General features: G+C 38.9%; 1 protein-coding gene across 3 annotated transcripts in view; it reads left to right on the top strand.

The window, feature by feature from the left end:
* Positions 1-23,741, top strand: part of MAN1A1 (mannosidase alpha class 1A member 1) — a 186,117-nt gene that overhangs the window by 109,580 nt on the left and 52,796 nt on the right. For all 3 annotated transcript variants that reach the window (XM_023513364.1, XM_023513368.1, XM_003781632.3), the window contains exon 6: positions 898-992. In XM_023513364.1, the coding sequence (XP_023369132.1) occupies positions 898-992 (95 nt within the window). The remainder of the gene's footprint in view (positions 1-897; positions 993-23,741) is intronic.

Here is a 23,741-nt window from a genome sequence, read left to right as displayed (position 1 = left end):
AGATGTATGTCTGTCTGTTAGCACTGTCTGTATACTGCAGATGTATGTCTGTCTGTTAGCACTGTCTGTTAGCACTGTCTGTTAGCACTGTCTGTTAGCACTGTGCTGCAGGCTTCTACCTGCCACCTTCTAGGCCTACACTGACCCCTCCGCCCAGGGTCCCATGCCTTACTCTCGTCCTGGGTTTGTCAGCCACAGTAAAATGCTGCACACTGTCCTCATCTAAATGCTATATCCACCAAACAGCCTCACTGAACGCAGCTAAATACCGCTAGGCTTTCATCTCTAGCTCTCATTTTATCTGTGTTCTAAATATTTGTGTGCATATATTATTCTCCCAACTAAATGCTGGGCAGACTCTGTACTTAATCTTTCTTTGTAGTTTCATGTCACCTAACATAACATCAGAGAAAGTGAAAGCTGCAAGGGGCTGAGAGGACATATGAATTACTTGGGATAATGTCTTTTTGAAGCTTCCCCTTTCTCTGTACCTAAGTAAATAACTGTGCTGACTTAAACAAATCTCCTGATTCTCAGTCTAGGACTTATCCCCCAGCAATAGGGCTCTCTCCCCTTGGCTTACACGTTGAAATTACCAGGCATTGCTTATGATGCTTTAAAAGCCCTGAACCAAGAGCCGTGAACCATAGGAACTGGAATCTCGAGAGTGGGAGCTACACATCAGTAGTGTTAAAATGTCCCCACATGGTTCTAATGTGCCACCCCACAATGTGATAGCCCCTGGGCAATTCTTGCTTCACTAGATAATTCTATTTGAAACAACTTCTTTTAAGACAATTAAAATTTTATAGTAGAAAAATGGTAAATATGAGATGATAGTATAGTACACTTCGTTTTGCTTATAACAGTAGCTTACTTAACTGTTTAACTTTTCAGATATTTCGAAAGAAAGCAGTGGAACTTGGGGTAAAATTGCTACCTGCATTCCATACTCCCTCTGGAATACCTTGGGCATTGCTGAATATGAAAAGGTAAAACTCTTCATTTTCAACAACATATTTTAAGGTGAAATATTCAAAATTGTTTCCTAACAAGTAGACAGTAGGTGGATAATTACTTGTATGATGCCAGTGACTAATGGACTCCATTGCTAGTCTTGAGACCATTCTTGTGCCGGAAGCTATTAACTTGTCTCAGATGGGTTTCTTATATGGGATTGCATGACCCCAGCAGAGTCATTTGACCCAGACATGATCTGAGGTTTGTACTGTTTTGTAGTGACATTGCATCAGTGATCCTGTCTCTCTCCGTAAGTACCACAAGCATCCCTTTTAAGTTGCTATCAAAGTGTTTCACATCCAGGGAAGCAAATCCCTGAGAGCACCTACTGTGTTAAGCTACTGGTCAGAGAGATTGCAGTGACGCCACACTTGCACTAATCAGATGAACCACACAAGGAGCTATAACAGACACATAGTGACACCACACTTGCACTAATCAGATGACCCACACAAGGAGCTGTAACAGACTGGGAGTGCCAAACGTGTGCAGCTCACAATGTGAAGAGGGAAGGCAAATGACTCACGGACCTAGCTTAGTCCAACCTTCGCAACCCCTCATGGTGAAGATCCCTGGATTGCCAAGTCCGTGAGGATATGGCCCCAGTGAAAAGCCTGGACTAAACAGACCTTCTAGTGTTATCAAGGGAATAGCAGAATTTTCATGATAGCTTAAGCATTTCATTTTAATAGAGTTTTGCCTTAAGCTTCCTTTTTAACTCCTTCCTCCCCATAATTTAGTAATAGTGTATGCTTCTCTTTGTGGTAATGAGGATGATGGTATTGATGGCTACTATTACCATAAAAGGTGACAGGCTCTTTATTCAGATCACTGCGTATAATCCTTACAGTAACCTAGTAGGGTCAATATTCTTGTTATCTCCATTACTAATAGGAAACTCTAGTCATAGAGACATAAGTAACCTGCCCTACATCATGCAGCAAATAAATGGTTGAGCCAGGATATATACTTAGATGTTTAGACCCACACTGATGCATGCACACAAAACAAAATGCTTTCTTTTTTCAGATACTCCAAGAGGATATACACAGAGTCTGTTTTGGTAGGATTAATGCACACTTCCTCTTAATTTTTTTTTAGAATATTCTGCCTTAAAATTATGAAATTAATCATGATTTGAGTATTTTATTTCCCCCTTGAGTAACATGTCATGTTTTGTTTTCATTTGTATGTTATACTTCGTATAGCTCTACGCGAAATCATCCTGTACTGTCGGAGAGAGAGTGTGTGTGTGTGAGAGAGAGAGCACAGGGTGGGTGTGCTGAGGCAGTGTAGGGGAGCGTCCCCACCTCTGGGCCGTGTTAACTTGAGGTAGTTCCCAGTTGTATCATGTGAGGTCTCAGGATCTCCTTCCCTTTTAGGAGTCCTAAGGCTTCCTCTTAGCTTCACTGTAATAGCATATTCTGTAGGGTCCTAAGGCAGGAGAGGGTCTGAGCTTGTCTTGGAGGAAGCTTGGTGTTTGTTTGGAGGCCCGTAGGTTTTTTGTTTGGTTCATGTAGACTTTCTAAATTACTTTACGTACCTTCAGACTTTGTATTTATAGATAGCACAACATGTGGTCCCCAAAACACTGTGCACACTTAACTCATTTTTTCCCTACCTCCCCACTAAGAAAAATGACCTGGGCAGAGGAGTATGAGAAACTACTTGGTTATTTAAGACACCTGGTTCTAAGTCTTTTATAGCTATTCAAGGTTTGTCTTTGGAGCAATCACTCTCTAATCTGGAAAGTAGGCTAATTCAGTAGTTTGTTTTGTGCTATATTATGATTCTGATGAAGCATGGCCCTCTCCTTATAAAATGCATATTCCCGAGTACACAATTTTTTATACAATTTCAAAAATCTGGCAGTGCAATGGTAGCCCACCTGAGGACCCCAGGTTTAAAACCCTGGAGATGATGGTGGTTCTAGCCTTCTACTCTGAGATTCCTATTGCTTCCTGGAAAGTAATGAAATTAGATGAAGGCCTCATAGAACTCATAGAAAGGCATACGGACTACATCTTTGCAAAAGTTCAGTCAATTATTATAAGATGCTGATAATCATTTAATTAGTTCTGGCTTCTCTTGAAATACATACTATAAATTGGATTATTTTGAAGTATACTTAACTTTACTTTGTGTTTATTTCTAACAGCCAAGAGGATTTTTTCTTAGTTAAATCTGTTCCTAGAGTACTGTGGAGATATTTTTCAGTACATAAAGGAATGCTTAACTGCTAAACACTAAATCCTTTATTATCTTTCCTATCTATGCTGTCAAGAATTAACTGGGGCTTTCAAGTTTTTTATAAGACCTTATTTTACACTAAAACTTTCTGTTTAATTTCAAAGATTATAGACATTGCATATGATGGAAAATAATGTATCCTTTTCATTTATGCAGTCTCATGTTTTCGAGTTAAGTCAGAGGAAATTGGGTAGCCATTTGGCAGCTGAGAGGAACACTTTTACTTCCTTCCTGGCAACTTGCATGAATTTTTAAATGTATTTTATCTACTCTTAATCCCATTTGTTAAATAGCAGTGACTTACCCAAATTCATACAGCAGGCACTGGCAAAATTATTTGTGATACCAATTCAGTCAAGTTCTTCCTACCTCTTTCCCCAATCAAGGAGGGTTCCTGAATCCGCTCTCCTTCCATTCATGAAGCTGGTTTATCATCTTACAAATCTTCCCGTAGGAGAAGAAATGACGTTTCCTGTTTATCTACAGCACTGCTTTTCAGAATGTGCTATCGATGTCACCTATGCATGTATGCTGTCTGCTCCGAATCTCTATATTTTCACATTATGGGACCAAGGGTTAAGGGACAGCAGGCACAGAGCTTCTTTTCTAGTTATAGAAGGCTGTCACCAGCAAAAGTTTCAAAGGAGGGCGGAAATATGTCTGGCAAAATCATATTTTCTTAATTACTTTCTTGGAATAAGAGAATATAGAAGGATACCCAAGAGAAAAATAAAAGTGCTTAAAGATACTTTTTATTATAGAATAGCTATGTATTCACTACTGACTGGCTTTGAAACTCTTGGCAAGAATTAGGATTGACGCAATGCTGAATACGCTGGCTGAAATACAACATACTACTCTTCCCTCTCAGTTTTGAAAATATTATGAATGCTGCTCTTTGCCAATATCTATATGCTAACAACAGTGGGAACTTATTGCTATTATCTGTTCATATCCTCTAGTATTCAGGTTATTACCTAAAGATGATTGGTTTCTTTACCCTTTCTTTGTCAAAAATAAGCATTTATTCACGACCTTGCTGTGATAAAGGTTCTGTGCTAAGTCTTAGGGAAAATTTTTTACTTCTCTTCACTTTACTCAAGAAGATCACAGATAAGTTCTTTCCCTCAGGGGATTCACAGCCTGATTGGTAAAGTAGAAAAATATATTTTGTACATTATATTATACACTCACACATGTCATTGACAATGTAAGATAACCTGTACCAAGCAGAGATAATAAGTACTCACTGAGTTGAATTTAAAGCAAGCAGTATTTGGAACTGGGGGGTTTATGTATATGTATTTGGAACTGAAACATCAATAAGCCAAATGTTATTTCAGTATTTGTGCAAGTTAAAAGTATGCAGAGAACCTAAGTGATTTACTCATCTAATACATTAGGAACTCTCTCCCAAAATCTGTTTAGAAAAAAATACATTTTTTTGAGACAGGGTCTTCTTCTATCACCTGGGTCAGAGTGTCATAGCGTCAGCCTAGCTCACTACAACCTCAAGCACTTGGGCTCAAGCAATCCTCTTTCTTCAGCCTTTCAAGTAGCTGGGACTACAGGTGTACACCACCACATTCAACTAATTTTTCTTTTTTTTTTTTTTGAGACTATGTCTCCCTCAGTAGAATGCCATAGCGTCACAGCTCATAGCAACCTCAAACTCCTGGGCTGTAGCAATTCTCTTGCCTCAGCCTCCCAAGTAGCTGGCACTACAGGCGCCCACCACAAGGCCTGGCCATTTTTTGGTTGTAGTTGTCATCATTGTTCAGCAGGCCCAGGCTGGACTCAAACCCTTTAGCTCCAGTGGATGTGGCTGACACTCTAGCTGCTGAGCTACAGGCACCAAGCCTAATTTTTCTATTTTTAGTGAAGATGGGGTCTCGCTTTGCTCAGGGTGGTCTCAAACTCCTGACCTCCAGGGATCCTCCCACATTGGCCTCCCAGAATGCTGGAATTATGGGCATGAGCCACCACACCTAGCCAGAAAGAAACATTTTTAAATTGTCTTTTCTGCCACATCTATTATAAGTTCTCAATTCAAGAACTACCATTTTAAGGTGTAAATTAATTTGAGTTGTGATGCAATAAGCAGATAGGCATTTGATAACGTAGGTGTTATACACAGGACCTGACTAGACTAGCACACGCGCTTCACCAAGACAATCCCAAAATGAGATGCATGAATTACACTGCACCTCTGCTGAAAGAAAACCATTGCCTTTCCAATGTTAGATTTTGGTAGAACTCAGTTTCTCAATGTGGAAATGTCACTTTGATATCTAATCTTGTTATCACCATTAGGAAGGGGCCCTATGCACTTTTTCCCTTCCAATCTGCAGCAAAAAATCACTTTTGTGGCATGTAAAATGAAGCATTTCACCATTTCCGTGTTTCTAGGTATAAGTCACCTTAGGTAGAACAAACTTACTAGATTTGGGGGTTTTTTAAGTATGTTCCTAATTTAAAATAATGTAGTTAACATTCCCATTATTCATTTCTATCACGGGGCATACAGTCTGGGCGTTTCTAATAATTATTCTGTCTCTCTTGATAAATGAGTTAGTTTTAGCTATGTACTATTTTATCACTTCTCTGGTGGAGTTTTCTGACACTTGCCTGCTGGTTATATTGAGTTAGTGGCCCTGCCTACACAGTGTGCTTTTATTGTGCACCATCCAGGGGCGTGCTAGGAAATGAGGGATCTCTATTCGGATTCCCATTAGTCAGCTAGGTGAGGCGTGAGGCACAACCCCCTTACCTGTTTTTATTTCCTGTTTTGAAAGCTTTATTTACTGACTATTGTAATTGTCTGACAAAAATATATACTAGGTCATTAGTTACATTGCTGTTTATGTCATTATCATTAAATTGCAAATTGCGTTACTTTAACTGAAATAGGGCCTTAATTAAGAACAGTACATAGCTTGATGTTTTCTGATAGTGAAAGATTATGCTGTATGAAGCATGTAGTGTACTTATTTTCAGAAAAGGTGATAGCCCCTTTATTGGGTTTCTTGATACTTTTATGGTTCACAGTGCTTAAATATTAGATTATAGTTGGTTAATTTTAATAGATACAAACTATGGAAGACAGTCTAATATGTTAAATATTTTAAAATCGTGTCCATATATTTCCCTACTTGACAGCTGAAATATAAATTTCTGCATCATTAAATTTACTAACCATTTCTCAAAGTTTCTGGTTTGAGATTTTGAAAGATGCGTATTATATTTTCAAATGAAGCAAAATACAATTCCATACTTCAACATCATGGTAATAATATAAAAAATCAATAAACATTTTCTGAACATAAGCAGATAAAACTGATTTAATGGTTTGCTAGTATTCTAGGAGGCAAAAATATTGCTTAATTATCCTAAAAATGTTCTGTAGCAGTGATATAAGCCAGAAAGTAAAATCAGAGCTTCGTCTTACAGTGTATGTTTTATTTATGTGCTTTATGGATCTGTTAAGAATTCAAAGACAAGTTTACCAACTTCAAAAAAGTAAAAAAAGAAGTTATAGTCTTTCCAAGTATTAGTATTTTAAGTTAACTTTCTTTATGATTTCTTCCTCCCCTTCCCTGATTAGATGTTTTACTATATTGGATTTTTCTCTTTTACCTATTTTAATTCATTTAGCCATTTATATTCTTCTGAAAATAGAAATCAACCACATGTTAAGATTTTAATAGTAACATGCACAGTTATTAGCCTTTATAATTTATTACCATAGTCGAAACTGCTATTTATTGACATTGTCAGTCTGTCTGTTATCCTCACAATTCACTTGATGAGCTGAGTTTGTCTTCTCTTTTTTTGAGATACTGTCTCACTCTGTTGCTTCCCTCCTCTCCATTTGTGTGCCATGGTATCAGCGTGGTTCACAGCAACCTCAAACTCCTGGGTTCAAGTGATCCTCCTGCTTCAGCCTCTGTAGCATCTGGACTACAGGAGCATGCCCCACACCTCTCTAATTTTTCTGTTTTTAGTAGAGATGGGTATCACTCTTGTTTAGGCTGGTCTGGAACTCTTGACCTCAAGCAGTCTCCCACCTAGCCTCCCAGAGTGCTAGGATTACAGGTATGAGCCACCACACCCAACCTGACTTTGTCTTCTCTAAGTAAAACTAAAATAACAGCAATAATAGTAATATCCATCCTGATGAGCCCTCATAAAGCTTTTATGGAACTCTAATTACTATGTAAAGGAAGGTTAAACATTGCAAGGTGCTGTAAAGTAGATGTACATACATTGGCATTATTTTTTATTTATGGTCCTTTTCTCAATATTTCATTATGAAAGAGTATACATAAATATTGTTGGAACCACAACGGGCTTTCAGTCGAGGTCCAGTTGCCCATCCCACACAGCTCCAATTATTGTGACAAGAAGGATTGCCAAGGGAGAAGGGAATTTTTAGAAATTTTTAATATGACAGAGATCATATTGGGAGAATGGGAAAGGCTGCCTCAAATCCTTCTCCCCAGCTAGTGGAGTTGGAGGCTTTTAAATGTTTATCCATGTGCCTTGGGGGCAGGTTGTGGTGTATCTCATTAGGGGCTACACTCATTGGGGGCACTATAGTGGGATACAGAGAGAGATCAGAAAGTGCCCAGGGGCCTTCAGAATCTCAGCTCCTTTGTCTTGCAAAAAAATCTACCTTTTCCAGAAACAACTCAAAAGGTCAAATAGTTAAGAGAGGTTAATATAGGGATACTTGAAATTCACTCATGGGGGACCAGTCACATAATTATGGTATATGATAAAACCGCATATAGCTGGAATTAACTAACTTGGTTCTAATGCCCTCTTATGTCAGGTGGTCTTCCATGCTTCTGACCTTCTGACCTGTTCAGACTTGAGTCCCATCTTTCTGTGTCAGGAAAGGAGACTCTGTTGGTAGAACCAACTATAAATGAAGAACGAATGTCTCTGTGTGGTTCACGTGAGATAGTGGTGGCTCCATATTAAAGCTTTTGTTATTTTTTTAAATTATTATTATGGATCTAACCTGTAGGATAAAAACTGAATTTGCTCTCTAAAATTACATTTACTGGTAAATTATCTTTTCTAGATATGAGAACTGCTCTATCCATAAGATTTAAGAGCGTGGGGCAATACAGTATCATATTCTTTTTCCAAGTCTGGCATGCTATCTAGCTAGTACATAATTAATATGGTGCAAACCCCATATTGTGTGAAAAGGCATGTGTATTCCTACTGTAAATATCCACATTGCCCCATTTCCTAGTTTTTAGACTGTCCTGTTTTGACTAAGGGTTGTTGGGTTCAGCAGCCTTGTTTTCAGCTCTCTGTGACTCAAGACAAGTGTGAAATGACGTTTATCCAGGAAGGATAAGGCAGGTTTACAGAGGAAGAGAAAGATATAGGCCTAGAGACCAAGATATATTTGCCACAGACAGCGAATGGGCCACTTGGGACAAAAAAGGCCTTGATTATGGCCTGGGGTCTTGTTCTGTGGTATCTGGATTGGACCCACGTGATTCATACTTCATTGTGGATCCATTCTACTGGACAGTTAGGAGTCTTACTGCACTTGCAGACCTCCCGTGAACTTCTCTGAAAGCCTATCTAAGATGTGAGGGGGGCACAGCAGGGGTGATCTACAATGTAGATTTAAGCTAATGACATGATAATTATCCTTAAGGTTGTTTTGAGTCACTTTCCAGACCCTATTGTGTCTATGCTAGTTGGCATGCTAAATTCTGATAGACAGATTGGGAGAGTGGTCCCCCCAGCCCCAGGTGTGGGCAGTTGCTGGGGGCAGATCAGGGTGGGGCAGCACCAAGTTGGGCTGCCTGCCCTTTGTTCCCTAGGAGAGTCAGAGGTCCTAACTACCTACCTAACATAACTGCCGTGGTTATTTGTATCATTGATTTCCCAGTGTTTCCCAGAATAACTGGGATTTTTTTTTTTTTTTTTTGAGACTGAATCTCACTCTGTCACCTTGGGTGGGGAACCATGGCATCACAGCTCACAGTAATCTCAAACTCTTGTGATCCTCTTGCCTCAGCCTCCTGAGTAGCTGAAACTACAAGCGTCTGCGATAACGCCCAGCTAACTTCTATTTTTAGTAGAGATGGAGTCTCATCCTTGTACAGGCTTGTCTTGAACTCCTGAACTCAAGCAATCCACCTGCCTCAGCCTTCCGGAGTGCTAGGATTACAGGCGTGAACCACCATGCCAGGTCAAATTTTTTTTTTTTTTTAGCATCATTGTTGCCTCCCTCTTCCATCTTCCAACAGTCTGTTTCAGTTTGTTTGGGGGGAAGGTCCTGGCACTTTTTAAAAGTCACTTAGGAAATTCTAATATTCATTTGGGGCTGAGAATCACTGGTTTAAGCCTAGCATTGACATGCTGAGGATAGCTTCATTTCTAAGATCAGCTGCCTTTGAAAACTTTCTTCTATCCATTGACAGTCAACTTAGTTATTGAAATATAAAAATACTAGAAAATAAGCTTAAATATAACTATGGAATATATGTAAGAATTGCCAGGAGAGATCCTTCATACATATACCAGGGGTGCCAAAAAATATATATACATATTTTAAGAGATGTTGTCTATGTATTACTTTCTGAAGTTGAGTTCAATTATGGTAGCAACGTGTAGCATGATGTTTGCTTGAAAAGATGGTGTTAATCAAACAAATGTTAGCATCACCACGAGGCAGGCAGGATAGTCAAAGGCAGTGGCAGAAGCCTCGTTGTCCTTGGAGGAACTCAAGACCATTGTGGGTGGTATTTGAAATTCGAGAACATTGTGGAGATACAACAAGGGAGGGCTGACTGTGCAACAGAACCTCCAATTGCACCGCACCTATCAATTGCACACATTCATGGTAAGTCCGAGGCCCATGGTGCTCTGTGTGACATTCACAGGGAAGACCCAGGAGGCCTCGCACAGCAACAAGTCCCACGGCTTCTGCTGTGGTGCCACACAGTTCCCACGCTCACCACAGACGCTCACTCTGCCAGTCAGTGTGCACGTGAGACAGCCGTTAGCACAACAAGCACACGCTGCACTCTCAACACAGCAAAATGGAAAGTTTTTATCCCAAAATTATTTTAGGCACCAAGATGTGCCTTGATAAGAATTTGCCAGGACAATGGATTGGATGAAGAGGTACAGTTGAGTTTCCCCTCACCCTGACTTAATACCCGTGACTTCTGTGCTAATAGTAACCATTGTGAGCTCGTCTCATAATTGCAAAAGTCAAACATGACTTATAATCATCTTTAGTTTATTGACTATTACAATTTTAATATGATTTTTCCTTTCTTAAAATGGGAATATATATTTTTTGGTATCCTCAGTACTGCTGGATCCCACCCAGTTCCTGTCTCGCTAGGGCTTTGGTAAGATTCAGTCATTTGCTTTTCTGACCGGATCCCAGATGATGTCGAAGCTTTCACTGCTGGGCCGAGGACCACAGTTTGAGAAAGAACCATTGCAATAGGCAATGACTAAGCCATCAGTGCTGTATAGATTCTTAAATCTGAAAGCTGCTCCATGAGGCAGCCGACTCCACTGTTCGGGAAGGTAGGGTTGGAGAGTGTGTTCGGTTTCTGTTATTAATTTTCCTTTGTTAATGATTACATAGTATTGCCACTTAATTATAAGCAGTTTGTTGCTTCTTCTGGAAAGCAGCCAATTCCAAGCATTAATTACCCCAGAAGTGTTTATATGTCCTTTTCCCCCTTGTACTTTTTTTTTGTTTATCCAGTGAGACTAGAAAGTAAACTTTGGACCACTTTAGCATCCACTTTAGCAATAATCCTTTACAAGGATTATTAAGAATTTCTGAGTAATTATTAAAGTGCAAAGTTTTTTTTCATAAGCCAAACTTGTGGCCTTGTTATAAGAGGCTTGTGATGGGGCCCTGTACCTGAGAGCATGGCCAGGGCTAAAGCAGAGGCAGGGAGTATCCTCCCCCCAGATGAGCAGGAAAGAAAAGCATAGAGACCCCTCTGAGCTCATTTGTTTATTTATTGGGAGTAGACAGTAAGGATAGCAACACTTAGCTGCCTTTCCGGAGATGTTAAGGACAAGCCATTCTGAACAACAGGCTTTGAGGTCTTTAGGCTGCATTGTGAGGCAGTAGGAAGTTGAAGAGCTTCAGGATGCCAGCACAGTTTCCTTTCTTCCCACCTCTCTGGTCATAATTGAAGTTAATCCCCCAGAAAATGGGTTTTTAAACTGTCTTTTATTCCGTGGAGGAAAGAGCAGACCATATCTGCCTCTGAACACAGGCTGTAGTGGTCCTCTTTCTTCTGCACCCCACCCTCCCTCCTCCTCTGAACATCTTCACAGACACCTGCTGTGCTTCCCATAGGGCAAAGGCAGAAAATTGACATGTGAAGAATGGAGTGACTAGGTTGATGTTTCACTCAATGTTGAATTATATATTTTAAAATATTTTTCTATACTTCCAGAAGCTTTTACATTTTAAAGGTAAATTTCAGCCTGTGAGTGTTTAAAATACAGAAACTTACCAAAAGTGATATGTAGACAATTTAGAGATAGTTAATCCCAAGAGGGATTCTTAAATCCCTTAAAAAATGGCTTAAAGTATGTGGGAAGTTCCTTGAGAGGCCTTCCCCAACCTTCAATTTGAGGCTGGTAAAACCTTGGCACAAAGCACATGGGTTGGGATTAAAAATGGCCAGTGCTGTTCCCACAGCAGCTACCACAATGTAAGCAGTTAACCCACCAGGAAAATGTTATGTAAGGACAATTACAGTTATTCGAATGCAACAATTTCCCATGTGGCTTTTATCTCAACCTTGTCGAATGCACAGAACTAGCATTCTACAGATTCAGCTTTGTTCACTCTATTCACACAATTGGTCGCGAATCAGCCTTGGCAATTTGAAATTTATGCTGTGCACAGAAATTAGATTAGGAACAAGTCAGAACACATAAATTCATATACTTCCTTTCACAGTCCAGCAATAGAATAATCTTTTCAAAGAATTGACTTCCCCAAGTTTTTAATGAACCAGTAGTCATTTTTCCTGTGATTAATCTCAAAACCAACCTTACGTTGTTAGTGTGGGGCAAACCTTCAAATATTTAATTAATAAAATTTAACTTAAAAGTTTATGAAATAGTTTGAATAGGCATTTGAAAATCAGCCCAGGTAGCTAGGTACTTTATCAGCACTTTTGATTATTAATCATTACAAATATTCTGCTAACTACAATGAATCTTGACATGAGATTTGGAAAGTCAATACAAAGTATTTAAAACTACAGCCCATAATTTTTAAAGACCTCGCCAACTCCTCCGTAGGTACATTAACCACTCCGTGTTTCCTGCATGCGCAGTAACAGATATAGTTGATCTGTTCTAAAAAATGATAGGAGCAATAATTGAATGCATTCTCTTTTATTAATGGGGGGGAGTGATGGAGCAAAATTAAGAATTGATTGTAATTTACAAATCTGGAAATTAATGCGCAGCTGGGCATGAGTACAGGCAGTGCAATTTGGTGATTTAGCAATCATGACAAATTATCTTCATCTGTAAGGTGGAGCATTGCTAGCATTCCTTTATTCAGTTTTTAGTAACAGACCCAGTTTCAGGAAGACTTCGTATGAATGTTCATGTTACTCTTTTCTCTTGAAAATGGGAGTTGGAGTTTAACATTATTAATTAAATCTTACTTTCCCTCTTTGTCATGTCATGCTATAGTTTTTATGGAACATTTGTACAAAACAGTGATTACTGGTAATTGACCTGCATATGTTGAATAATCTTAAGATGCTACTGAGAGTTTAATGTACCTTGTAAATTGAGAGGCTTCCAATTAAGTCAAGTTCTTAAGATAATCACTTTCAAAACTAATCAAGTAATAGGACATTAGTAAAGCTCTTATTGACTTAATTTTGACAAATTAATAAACAGACCCAGTGCAATTACTATAATGGCTTTATCAGCGAACAGTTTTCTGAAATGTAAGCATAAATCTATTCTGTCCCCCTCGAAAGTATGGTAAAAATTATATAAGCTATTTGAAGATGGGTGTTATTTCTGATAGCTGTGTTTGAGTACATTGTACAAATGGCTTGGATTTTTATGTGTTTGTGTCTTAAAATAAGATCACTTGTGTTTATTTCAAAGGTCGGTGAATCTATTGCTAAGCCCATAGAGAATATGATTTTACAAGAATCTTCCATCTGCCTTGAACAAAACAATTAACATGTTTTTATGTATTCTCTTGTCTACTTTTCTATGTCCCATGTCCTAGGGTCGATGCCCTCCTCTAAGAGCTGTAGAATGTCTTGTCCTCTCTCTGTGTCCCCAAGAGCTGTCAAAATAGTTTTTATACCTAGTAGGCACTCTGCAAATGGACATTGGAAAAGGAATGAATGATGAATTACAGATTTGCCATACTTTTTGTAATACCTGACAGTGCCAATTGCTACAAGTGTGCTGACTGTGTTTGAGAAAGACCTGCGAAAAGAAAAGGTAGCAGGAAGAATAGGATATAAGTCCTGCTTCCATCACTTTAAGAATAATGTGACAGGCATGTGTATTTTGTCAAGTGTCAGTCAAACGGTGCTTAAGCTGTGTTTTGTTAAATATAACTCCATCTTTTTAAACTGTGGTCACATATCTTCTCTAACTTTTGGCTTTCTTATTTGTGGATATAGGATTATTGAGTAGTATCAGTTTTATGGGGATAATGTTTATGAGAGGACCTAGGTATTTGAGAAATTGGATGATGGTACTTGAGACTCGAAACAGTGCATCACTGTGGAATTTCAAGACCTTAGGCGGGTTGTTGCCAGTATCTGCACCCTTCCAGATCTCTTGAAATCATCACTGAGCCATCAGTATCACCTCTGTTTGAATTAAATATTAAAAATGAGGAATAGATTTTCAAGTTGCGTGTGTGTGCACACGTGGGTATGTGTGATATGTACACACATCTGTAATTCTAACAATCCTCGTATTCAGTTTTTAAGGCACAGTCTTCCACAAACAAACTCTGTTGTAGAGTCCTAACAGTAATTGTCATCATCTGGGACAACAAAGGAACATACACAGTGAAACTACCCAGCTGAGAAATGATCATTTTTCAATTATTGAAATACCCTAAATGAGATTGAAGTAAGTATTAAGTTTTGGCCATTTCCTTAATTATGGTATCATATTGGCTCGGCGCCTATAGCTCAACCGGCTAAGGCACCAGCCACGTACACCTAAGGTGGCGGGTTTGAATCCCCAGCCCGGACCCGCCAAACAACAATGACGGCTGCAACCAAAAAATAGCCGGGCGTTGTGGTGGGCACCTGTGGTCCCAGCTACTTGGGAGGCGGAGGCAAGAGACTCGCTTGAGCCCAGGAGTTGGAGGTTGCTGTGAGCTGTAATGCCACGGCACTCTACCCAGGGGGACAGCTTGAGGCTCTGTCTCAAAAAAAAAAAAAAAAAAAATTATGATATCATATTATGATTCCTAAATGTAATAGGAAAAAAGTTAATCTTGATACTGCATACGTGCAGCACTATATTTATTTACAAGTGAATTATTGTAGCTAGTGGCATGACTGTATAGGAATTTTCACCCCCCAAATCTATCAGAACCCTAAACCATTGGTCCTTAAATTATTTGCTTTCTCAACAGTTAAAGGAGTTTTGTGCATTTACCTCAAAACATGTCTTCTTATTTATAAATGAGGTATGCATGCACTGCTCTGTTATTATATCATGTTCATTTTAAAGCATTCAAAAAATAAAATTGTAAAAGAAAAATATAATTGAAGAAATAAAATAATTGTAAATCAAAAGTAGAATATTTTTAGTGAGAGGATTATTTTTTTAAGTTTCAGTTTAATACTTATGATACAATGAGTAACTCAGAGGTCCTGTTCTGTGTTGCCTATTTCAAAACATGGTTTGAACATCTGTCTCAGATAAACAAGATAAAAAGTGGTGTTAATGACAGAAGTGTCCTTCCTAAGACATGTTTATTTTAAATCTCATTCTCCAGTTATGTTAAAGAATTTTCTAAAATTATGCTAGAAAATTTCTGTCTTTTCTGATATCATTTGCTTTCTCAAATTAACAGAAAGATGTATGCATGTGTAATATTAACACATGAAAACACAAGCATTCCTCAGAGATATCATGGGCTTGGTTCCATACCACTGCAATGAAGTGAGTCACACAAATCTTTTGGTTTCCTAGTGCATATGAAGTTATGTTTACACTATATGTGTAAACAAACTATGCATATAAGTGGTAGAGCTCACACATGTAATCCTAACACTTGGGGAGGCTGAATCAGGCAGATCACTTGAGCTGAGGAGTTCAAGACCAACCTTGGCAACATAGCAGGACCGTGTATCAATTTAAAAAAAATTTTTTTTTTCTAAATTAGCAAGGCACAGTGGTTTGTACCTATAGTCACTGCTACATAGGATGTTGAGGCTGGAAGATAATTGGGGCCTTTGAGGTTGCAGTTAGCTATGACCGTTAACACTACTCTACCCTGGGTAACAAACTGAGCCAAAAACAAAAAAGCTTCTGTTACTAAACAATGCTAATGATAATATAAGCATTCAGCTGATCATAACCTTTTATCTTTTTGCTAATAGAGGGTCTTGCCTCAATGTGGATGGCCACTGGCTGATCATGGTAGGTCTGCTGTCTGATTGACTCTTCCTCTCACAAAAGATTTCTCTGTAGCGTGCAAGGCTGCTTGATACCTTTGCCCACAGTAGAACTTTCAAAATTGGAGTTAATCCTCTCACACCCTGCTGCTACTCTAACAAGTTTATGTGATACTCTAATCCTTTCTTATCTTTTCAACAGTGTTCACATCTTAACTGGGAACAAGTTCCACTTCCAGAAATCACTTTCCTTGCTCATTCATAAGAAGCAGCTCCTCATTCTTGAAGGTTTTATCATGAAATTGTAGCAGTTCAGTCTCATCTTCTGGCTCCACTTCTAATTCTCCTTCTCTTGCCGTCTCCACCAGATTTACAGTTACTTTCTCCACTGACGTCTTGAACTCCCCAAGGTCATCCATCCATGAGTAACTAACTTCTTCCAAATTCCTGTTGATGTTCATATTTTGACCTCCTCCCAGGAATCATGAATGTTCTTAATGGGATCTAGAATGGTGGATTTTTTCTAAAAGATTTTAAATTTACTTTTCCCAGATCCATCAGAGGAATTACTGTCTTTGGCAGTTATAGTCTTGTGAAATGTAAATAATAAGACTTGAAAGTCAAAATTACTCCTTATTCCACAGTCTGCAGAATGGATGTTGTGTTAATAGGTTGAAAATAACATTAATCTCCTTATACACCTCCATGAGAGCTCTTGAGTGACCAGATACATTTTCAAGAAACAGTAATAATTTGAAAGGAATCTTCTTTTCTGAGTAGTAGGTCTCAACAGTGGGCTTAAAATATTTAGTATACTATGCTATCAATGTGCTGTCATCTAGGCTTTGTTGTTCCATTTACAGAGCACAGGCAGAATATATCTAGAATATTTAGCATAATTCTTAAGGGCCCTAGGATTTTCAGAATGGTAAATAAGCATTGGCTTCAACTTAAGTCACCTGCTACATTAGCAGAGAGAGAGAGTCAGCTTGTTCATCGAAGCTTTGAAGCCCAGCCTTGACTTCTTTCTAGCTATGGAAGTCCTAGATGGCACCATCTTCCAATATAAGGTTGCTTTTGTTGACATTGAAAATCTGTTGTTTAGTGTAGCCACCTTCTTCAATTGTTTTGGCTAGGTCTTCTGAATAACTTGCTGCTGCTTCTGCATCAGCACTTGCTCCTTGACTTTGTACATTTATGTTATGGAGATGGCTTCTTTCCTCTGCTAGCCTCACACTTTTTCCCTGCAGCTCCCTCCCTTGTCTCAACCTTCATAGAATAAAAGAGAGTTAGGGCCTCACTCTGGGTTAGACCTTGGCTTAAAGGAAGGTTGTGGCTAATTTAAGCTTCTCTGTAGACCCTGTCAGCAATGAGGCTGTTTGCTTTGTTATCATTCCTGTGTTCACTGGAGTAGCACTTTTCATTTCCTTTCACTTTCCATTCACAACTTGGCTGTTTGGTGGAAGAGGCTTACTGTTCAGCCTTGTCTCCGCTTTGGACATGCCTTTCTCACTAAGCTTAATCATTTCTAGCTTTTGATTAAGGTGAGAGGCATGTAACTCTTTCTTCCACTTGAATGCTTAGAGGCCGTGGTAGGGTTATTAATTGGTTATTTGGGGCCTAATTTCAATAGTCTTATGTCTCAAGGAATAGGAGGAGATAGAGAAAGCAGGGGAACTGCCTGTCAGTGGAGCAGTCAGAACACACACAACATCAATGAAGTTTGCTATCTTAAACAGGTGTGATTCATAGCACCCCAAAGCAATTACAGTGGCAACCTCAAAGGTCAAAGTTTGAAATATGACAGGAATTACCAAAATATGACACAGACACATGCCGTTAGGAAAATGACCCTGAGAGACTAGTTCAATGCAGAGTTGGCACAGACCTTCAATTTGAAAAAAATACAGTGTCTGAGAAATAAAGCCAAGTGCAATAAAAAAAGGTAGGCTTGTCCAGCATTTTTTATAAGGTACATTTTAATACAAATTTTTGTTTTATGTATCTATGTCTATAAAACATAATTTTTCATTGAAACCCCTGAAATTCTTCCTCTGGGAGATTTTAAAACAGGGTACAAAAGTCTGTTAAGTTTGATAGAAACATGAGTTTTGAGGTGAACAACTTCCACAAATATTTTCATTAACATTGGGTTTCACAGTCATCTGTCCTTAGAATGAGTTTCTCTCAAAATGCAGATCTGTTTCATTCTTGTTAAATTGTCACCTTTATCTTGAAGTGGTAGATTGTGTTGAGTTCTTCCTTTTTTCTTTTCTTGATTTCACATTATCTAGTGGGAAGCAGGCCTGCTGACAACCCCTTGACAGAGAAAACCTCAGCGAACATGGGGGCACCTTTTTTGTTGTGAAATGACAATTCTTGATTAAATACTTTGCCCCAAGACAATCAGAAAATCTGTTTGGTGCAAATATCATGATGACTCTCCAGCTTTTGCAAAGTATTGTGATATGGTAATTATTTTATTTATGCAAAGGTTTGGGATTTTTCAAAATTAATTGCATTGGCACCATTCTGTAGCATATAAACTGCAATACAGTGAAAGTCTCTGAAAGCTGGAGAAGCAGCGAGAGTCCCATTGCCAGCTTCTCATTTTGGAGTCTCTACAGGCACTTCTGATATCTCCTGTTTATAACCTTCCGTGGAAGTGCCAAGGGATGGGGGCAGTGTATATATGAATATTTAATTTAATAAAGCTTTAGTCTTTCCTTTTAGATTTAGGGGGAAAAAGCAGCTTTGATAGTTTCTTTTTCTACCCTAATTAAGAGTCTTGCACTCAGCTTCAGAAGCTGCTGCCATAAACAATAAATATCTAAGTGTCATTTACCTTTAATCCCAGACCAATTTCTTATCATTTGGCAGTTTATAATGGGCACATTGTCTCATTATATTAAATTGATCTTGTTGAGATTACCTTTGAGGATATTTTTTAAATTGGCTTAAAAGAAAGTCAAAATTACTTTTAACTAGATATAAGTAGTACAAGACTAAATAATTTTGTGGCACACTCTTTTATTTGTATTAATTTTCTCCACTTTAAAGTGGGCCGACTCTGTTCATGTGCCCCAAAAGGTTATTGATTAGATCAAGAGCTTCTTTTTTTTTAGATGATTTTAATATGAAGTAGCTCAGAAAGTGCTAAAAAACACCTTACTCTTTGATATTGGTTGTGTGGGCAATAACATGGTAGAGGATATCAATCTGTACTAAAAGAGTAATATTTTGAAGTGAATAACATATTTAGTACTAGTATTTAAACTTTTTGCTGTATTCAAAGGAATCCAAATTACAGAATTTGCTAATCCGGAGGTTCTGAGTCCTGTGAGGAAGAAAGTGATGATTCCATATTTATATTTGAAAAAAGGGGGTGTCAAAAAATAGAATTTACAGTATAAGCATGATCTGCAGAATAATCCTTAAGAATTATAAATTTGCTTTTCACATTTTTCTAAAGATGGTAAAATGGTCCCTTCTCACACTGCAGCTCCTACAAAACATCTTTATTATCGTGAGGAGAAAGGAAGAGTGTGTGAAGGGGATGAGATGAGAAGCGGGAGGAATTAGGAGTAGATAAGACACAGGCATGGTTCTCTGTAGTCTACACAGGATTTCCAAATATAGGTATATTCTAGAAGTCTCATTAATTTGATTTAATCTAATCTGCTTACAGATATGAATATCCAGTTCTGTGGTTTGAATTTCCTTTTGAAATCGTCTGGAACTATGAGAACTAAAAGAAATAACTTTATGCTTTTAGATTTCCCAATGAGTGGGGCAAAGACAAGGAAGAGAAAATGATCTTGGCATTTCCCTGGCACCTTGTGCTATCGCTGTGTTTGTCCATTTATATTGTATTGATCAGTTAGTCCTTCCAGGGCTGCTAGGAAACTTTTCCATGGGTCTGGTTGGATTCTACACCTCCCAGAACGAAATTTCTCCCGTATCCGTAGAGCGTTATGTATACGACCACCTTTTATTAAGCCTGTTCTCACTATTTAAAGATAAAAATAAATGTAAAATTCAAAATCTCTTCCCTGAAGAGTTAAAAATGAGAAACCATATATGTAACATTTTTCTTGCCCGAGTGTAAAAGCCGGGATTGTGTGAGTCTTCCCTTCACCTTTTCCTCTAGAATAAAAAACGTGAATTTTTTTTAATGTCTTTTCTTAGGACCAGTTTTCCTCCTCTCTTGCCATCTTTCTGACTCCTACTGTTCTCCTTTCTCCCAATCTTTGTAATAATGTGATCAAAATTGTCGGCTGCCTTCAGTAAGAGCATCAGCAGCAAAGGCGTTTCCTGCAGCCCCATCGCTTCATTCTTCCTCCAGCGCCTTGCCCAGGCCCTCCGTGCCTGGAGGAGACCCGTGGCTCCTCTGTCCCTTCTGGTCTTGACTTCTCAAGGCTCCTCCCTTTGTCTGTGTCATAATGCACCTTTGCACCCTCCCTGCTCTGTAGCAGTGATTAAGATTGCTCTCATGATCCTTAAAACACATCAGCAATTTATGCTTAAACCCTAAAATTAGATCCAAATCGCCTCTCATTCCTTCCTCTTATCTCAGAAAGAAATACCTGGTACCAACCCTGTGTTCTTAAATAAACCCCATTTTCATTCTCTTGGGGCTTGTTCTTTGAACCTCTTCTTCTCTCCCCCACCCCTATGCTTTTTCTCTCTCCTTGATTTTCCAGTTATGTTTCGCATGAGTTTGTTCCTTTGCTCCTTTCTACTCTCTCTTTCCCGTTCTCTTCAGGCCCTTTATTAATCAAGGCTCTCCAGAGAAACAGCCCATAGAATGTGTGGATCTAGAGGATGTATAGATACACAGAGGAGGCTTATTATGAGGATTGACTCACTCGGCTATGAAGACCATGAAGCCCCACAGCCTGCTACCTGCAAGCTGGAGACCCAGGAAAGCTGGAGTATTTCAGTCCGAGTCCAAAGCCTGAGAACCAGCGGACCTGCTGGGTTAAGTCCAGGAGTCTGAAGGCTCAGGAACCAGGAGCTCCCTGTGATGATAAAGGGCAGCAGGTGGATGTCCCAGCTCAGGGAGACAGAGACTTCACCCTTCATCTACCTTGTTGTTCTATCCAGACCCTCAGTGGAGTGGGTGAGCCCTGCCCACCTTAGCAGGAAAGGATTTTCTTTACTCATTTCACTAATTCTAATGCTAATCACTTGAGAAATACCCTCACAGACAAATCCAGAAATGGAAATATTTTACCAGCTCTCTGGGTACACTTTAACCCAGACAAGTTGACACACGGAAGTAACCATCCTAGGCCCTGGTCGTCCCTAACTTTGACCATTGCAATAAACTCCGTGCATCTTCCTGCTGCTGGGTTCCCAAACCACCTTTCTCAGTTGCACACCCTTGAAATGTTTTTGAAGTGGAAATTTCGTCATGTCACTTCCTTCTTTGATGGTTACTTATTGTCTTAATATAAAATCAAAATCAGCCAACTCTACCCCCCCCCCCAAAAAGCTGCATAATCTATGCTTCTGTTACATCAATTATTGCATTTTCTCAATTTTGTGGTAATTTCCAATTTCTCTGCATGCTCACATTCTCTGTCTGGAACAACCTTCATTTTATCTTTGCCATGAAAACTCAGCATAAACATCACCCTTTCTGGGAAGTTCTCACCTCCACCTGCGTCTGCGGTGCTGCCCTGCTGCGCCCAGCATCCCTCACTGCCCTCACGGAGTGGCCGCCCTGGTCTCTATCCTCCTCCAGGCCTGGAATGCTCTCGCGGCGGCAGGTCAGTGGCAGGTATCCAGATCTTGATTTGAGGCCTAGATGAACCCCAAAAGGTGTTCAGAAATATCACTACCTTGGGGAAGCAGTAAAGGGACCATGGCTGATAGCAGTGCAAGAACATTCAGCACACATTTTGCTGTGACCCTGGCTGCATGAAACAGGTGGCTCACAAGGGTCCGAGGAGCCACTCACCTGGGAAGCAGCTGTTTGATCTCTGCCTTCCAGTACATTTCACTGCCTGGCATGAACGGAGATGCAAATATATATAAGTGATTAAGACTCTGTAGCTGCACTGACTGTTCAAACCCTTTATAAACAAACACATTCAGAGTCTTCTTATATTTTAAAGTGCAATAGGTACTCCTTAATCCAGATCTCTAGCCCAGTCCCCACTAGTGAATTTAATTTCTAAGTAGACCCAAATGCCAGGTAACTCCTAAATTTAGTCTGTTGACAAGCACATGCATTATTTTAAGCCCCACCTAGTTTCTCTTCCAGGCTGAATTTATCCTCACATCAAAGACCCTGAGGTCATCTTTAAACACTCTACTCCCCATATAGTCTGTCAAAAATCCTATCTACTTTGGTTCCATAATACAGGGTGGCCATAAAGTTATAAACTTTAATAGTTTTATAACTATTTAAATTGCACACAAACTTTATGGCCACGCTGTAAGTCTGGCACTTCTCACAGCCAAGCTTCTCTCCTAGTCTCATTTTGTCATTGGTCTAGCGCTCATCAGCTCGGTTCTATGCTAGAGTAATAGCTTTGGAAACTGCCTCCATGCCACCATTTTCTCTTCCCTTCAGAGCACGTGCAGACACAACACATACACATACATAATGTCACATCTACATTCATCTTCTCAAAACATACTATCCTTCTTGCTTTCCATAATTTCTCACTTTGGTTAAGAATCTCTAACAGTTTCCCCAAAGGCTATAGGACTTTTCTTTAAATAGGCACCGAGCTCTCAAATGTCCCCCCCACGTTCATGTGTATGTAGCCCTTTTGCTAAGAAGGACCCTTTACCCCCAACAAAACTCTGCTGTTTTAAAAGGTCCAGTTGTGTCAACCTCTTCTAGGCTGAGTTGCAGACTTTATTGTCAGACTTGGTATAGTCATAGGATTCTATGTTTATGAATGACATAATAATTTATTCCACTATGATCCTTTTTATTACCCAAAGGTTTGTAAACACATGAAATACCAGTAATGTTAGAATGAAGTTAATCAGATTTCTTTGTTCTTGAACTAAAGGTAAAATTTTCTTGAATTAAGTTATCAAGGAATATATATGCTGGTGAACAATTAATAAGTAATTACCAAAAGCTGTATTACAAGGGTCTTTCTGTCTGAACCATGTCACTTTCACAGGGCTAATAGATTTTAACATTGTTTAACTTACATGTTAAACTGAGAGCTAGGAAATAAAGCCTTTTTTTCTTGTGGTTTTTTTTACTCCAGTAAGTATGTTCAGTTTTTTTAGAAAAGTTTGGGGTTTGTAAGCATGTAAAAGCTTAGAGTAATGAAATGCTACAGGCGTATTTTTCTCTATATTAATGCATTTTCTTAAAATTTTAATGAATAAAAAATTTTATAAGTTCATTATTCTTCATAAAGTTTATAGGGTTTTTCCCCCATTACAAAAGAAAGAATATATTTATTGGAAAAACTAGGACAATATAGAAAACAAAAAGAAGGAAACAATCACTCAAAATTTCAAAGTAGTTTAATACAATACGTATCACTTAATCTCAATCTGAAAGGAACGACATTGTGAAATCATATACTTTGGTTCCTTTCTTGTCATCTATTTTTGAGGTATAATCTGCCTCCAAAAATGCACCCACTTAAAGTCTAACTGTCAGGGAATTTTGATAAATTTACACACCTGTATAACCACTATCACAATGAAGATACACAGCTTTTCGTCACCCACAGAACTTTCCTTGTGATTCTTTATAATCGTTTGTTCCCTTCATCTTGCCCCAGGCACCCACTGGTAAATTTCCATCACTGTAGATTAGTTTTGTCATTT

Source organism: Otolemur garnettii, unplaced genomic scaffold, assembly GCF_000181295.1.
Source record: "Otolemur garnettii isolate 467f Iridium unplaced genomic scaffold, OtoGar3 scaffold00002, whole genome shotgun sequence".
Classification (NCBI taxonomy): Eukaryota; Metazoa; Chordata; class Mammalia; order Primates; family Galagidae; genus Otolemur; species Otolemur garnettii.
This window is presented reverse-complemented; position numbering and strand designations above follow the sequence as displayed.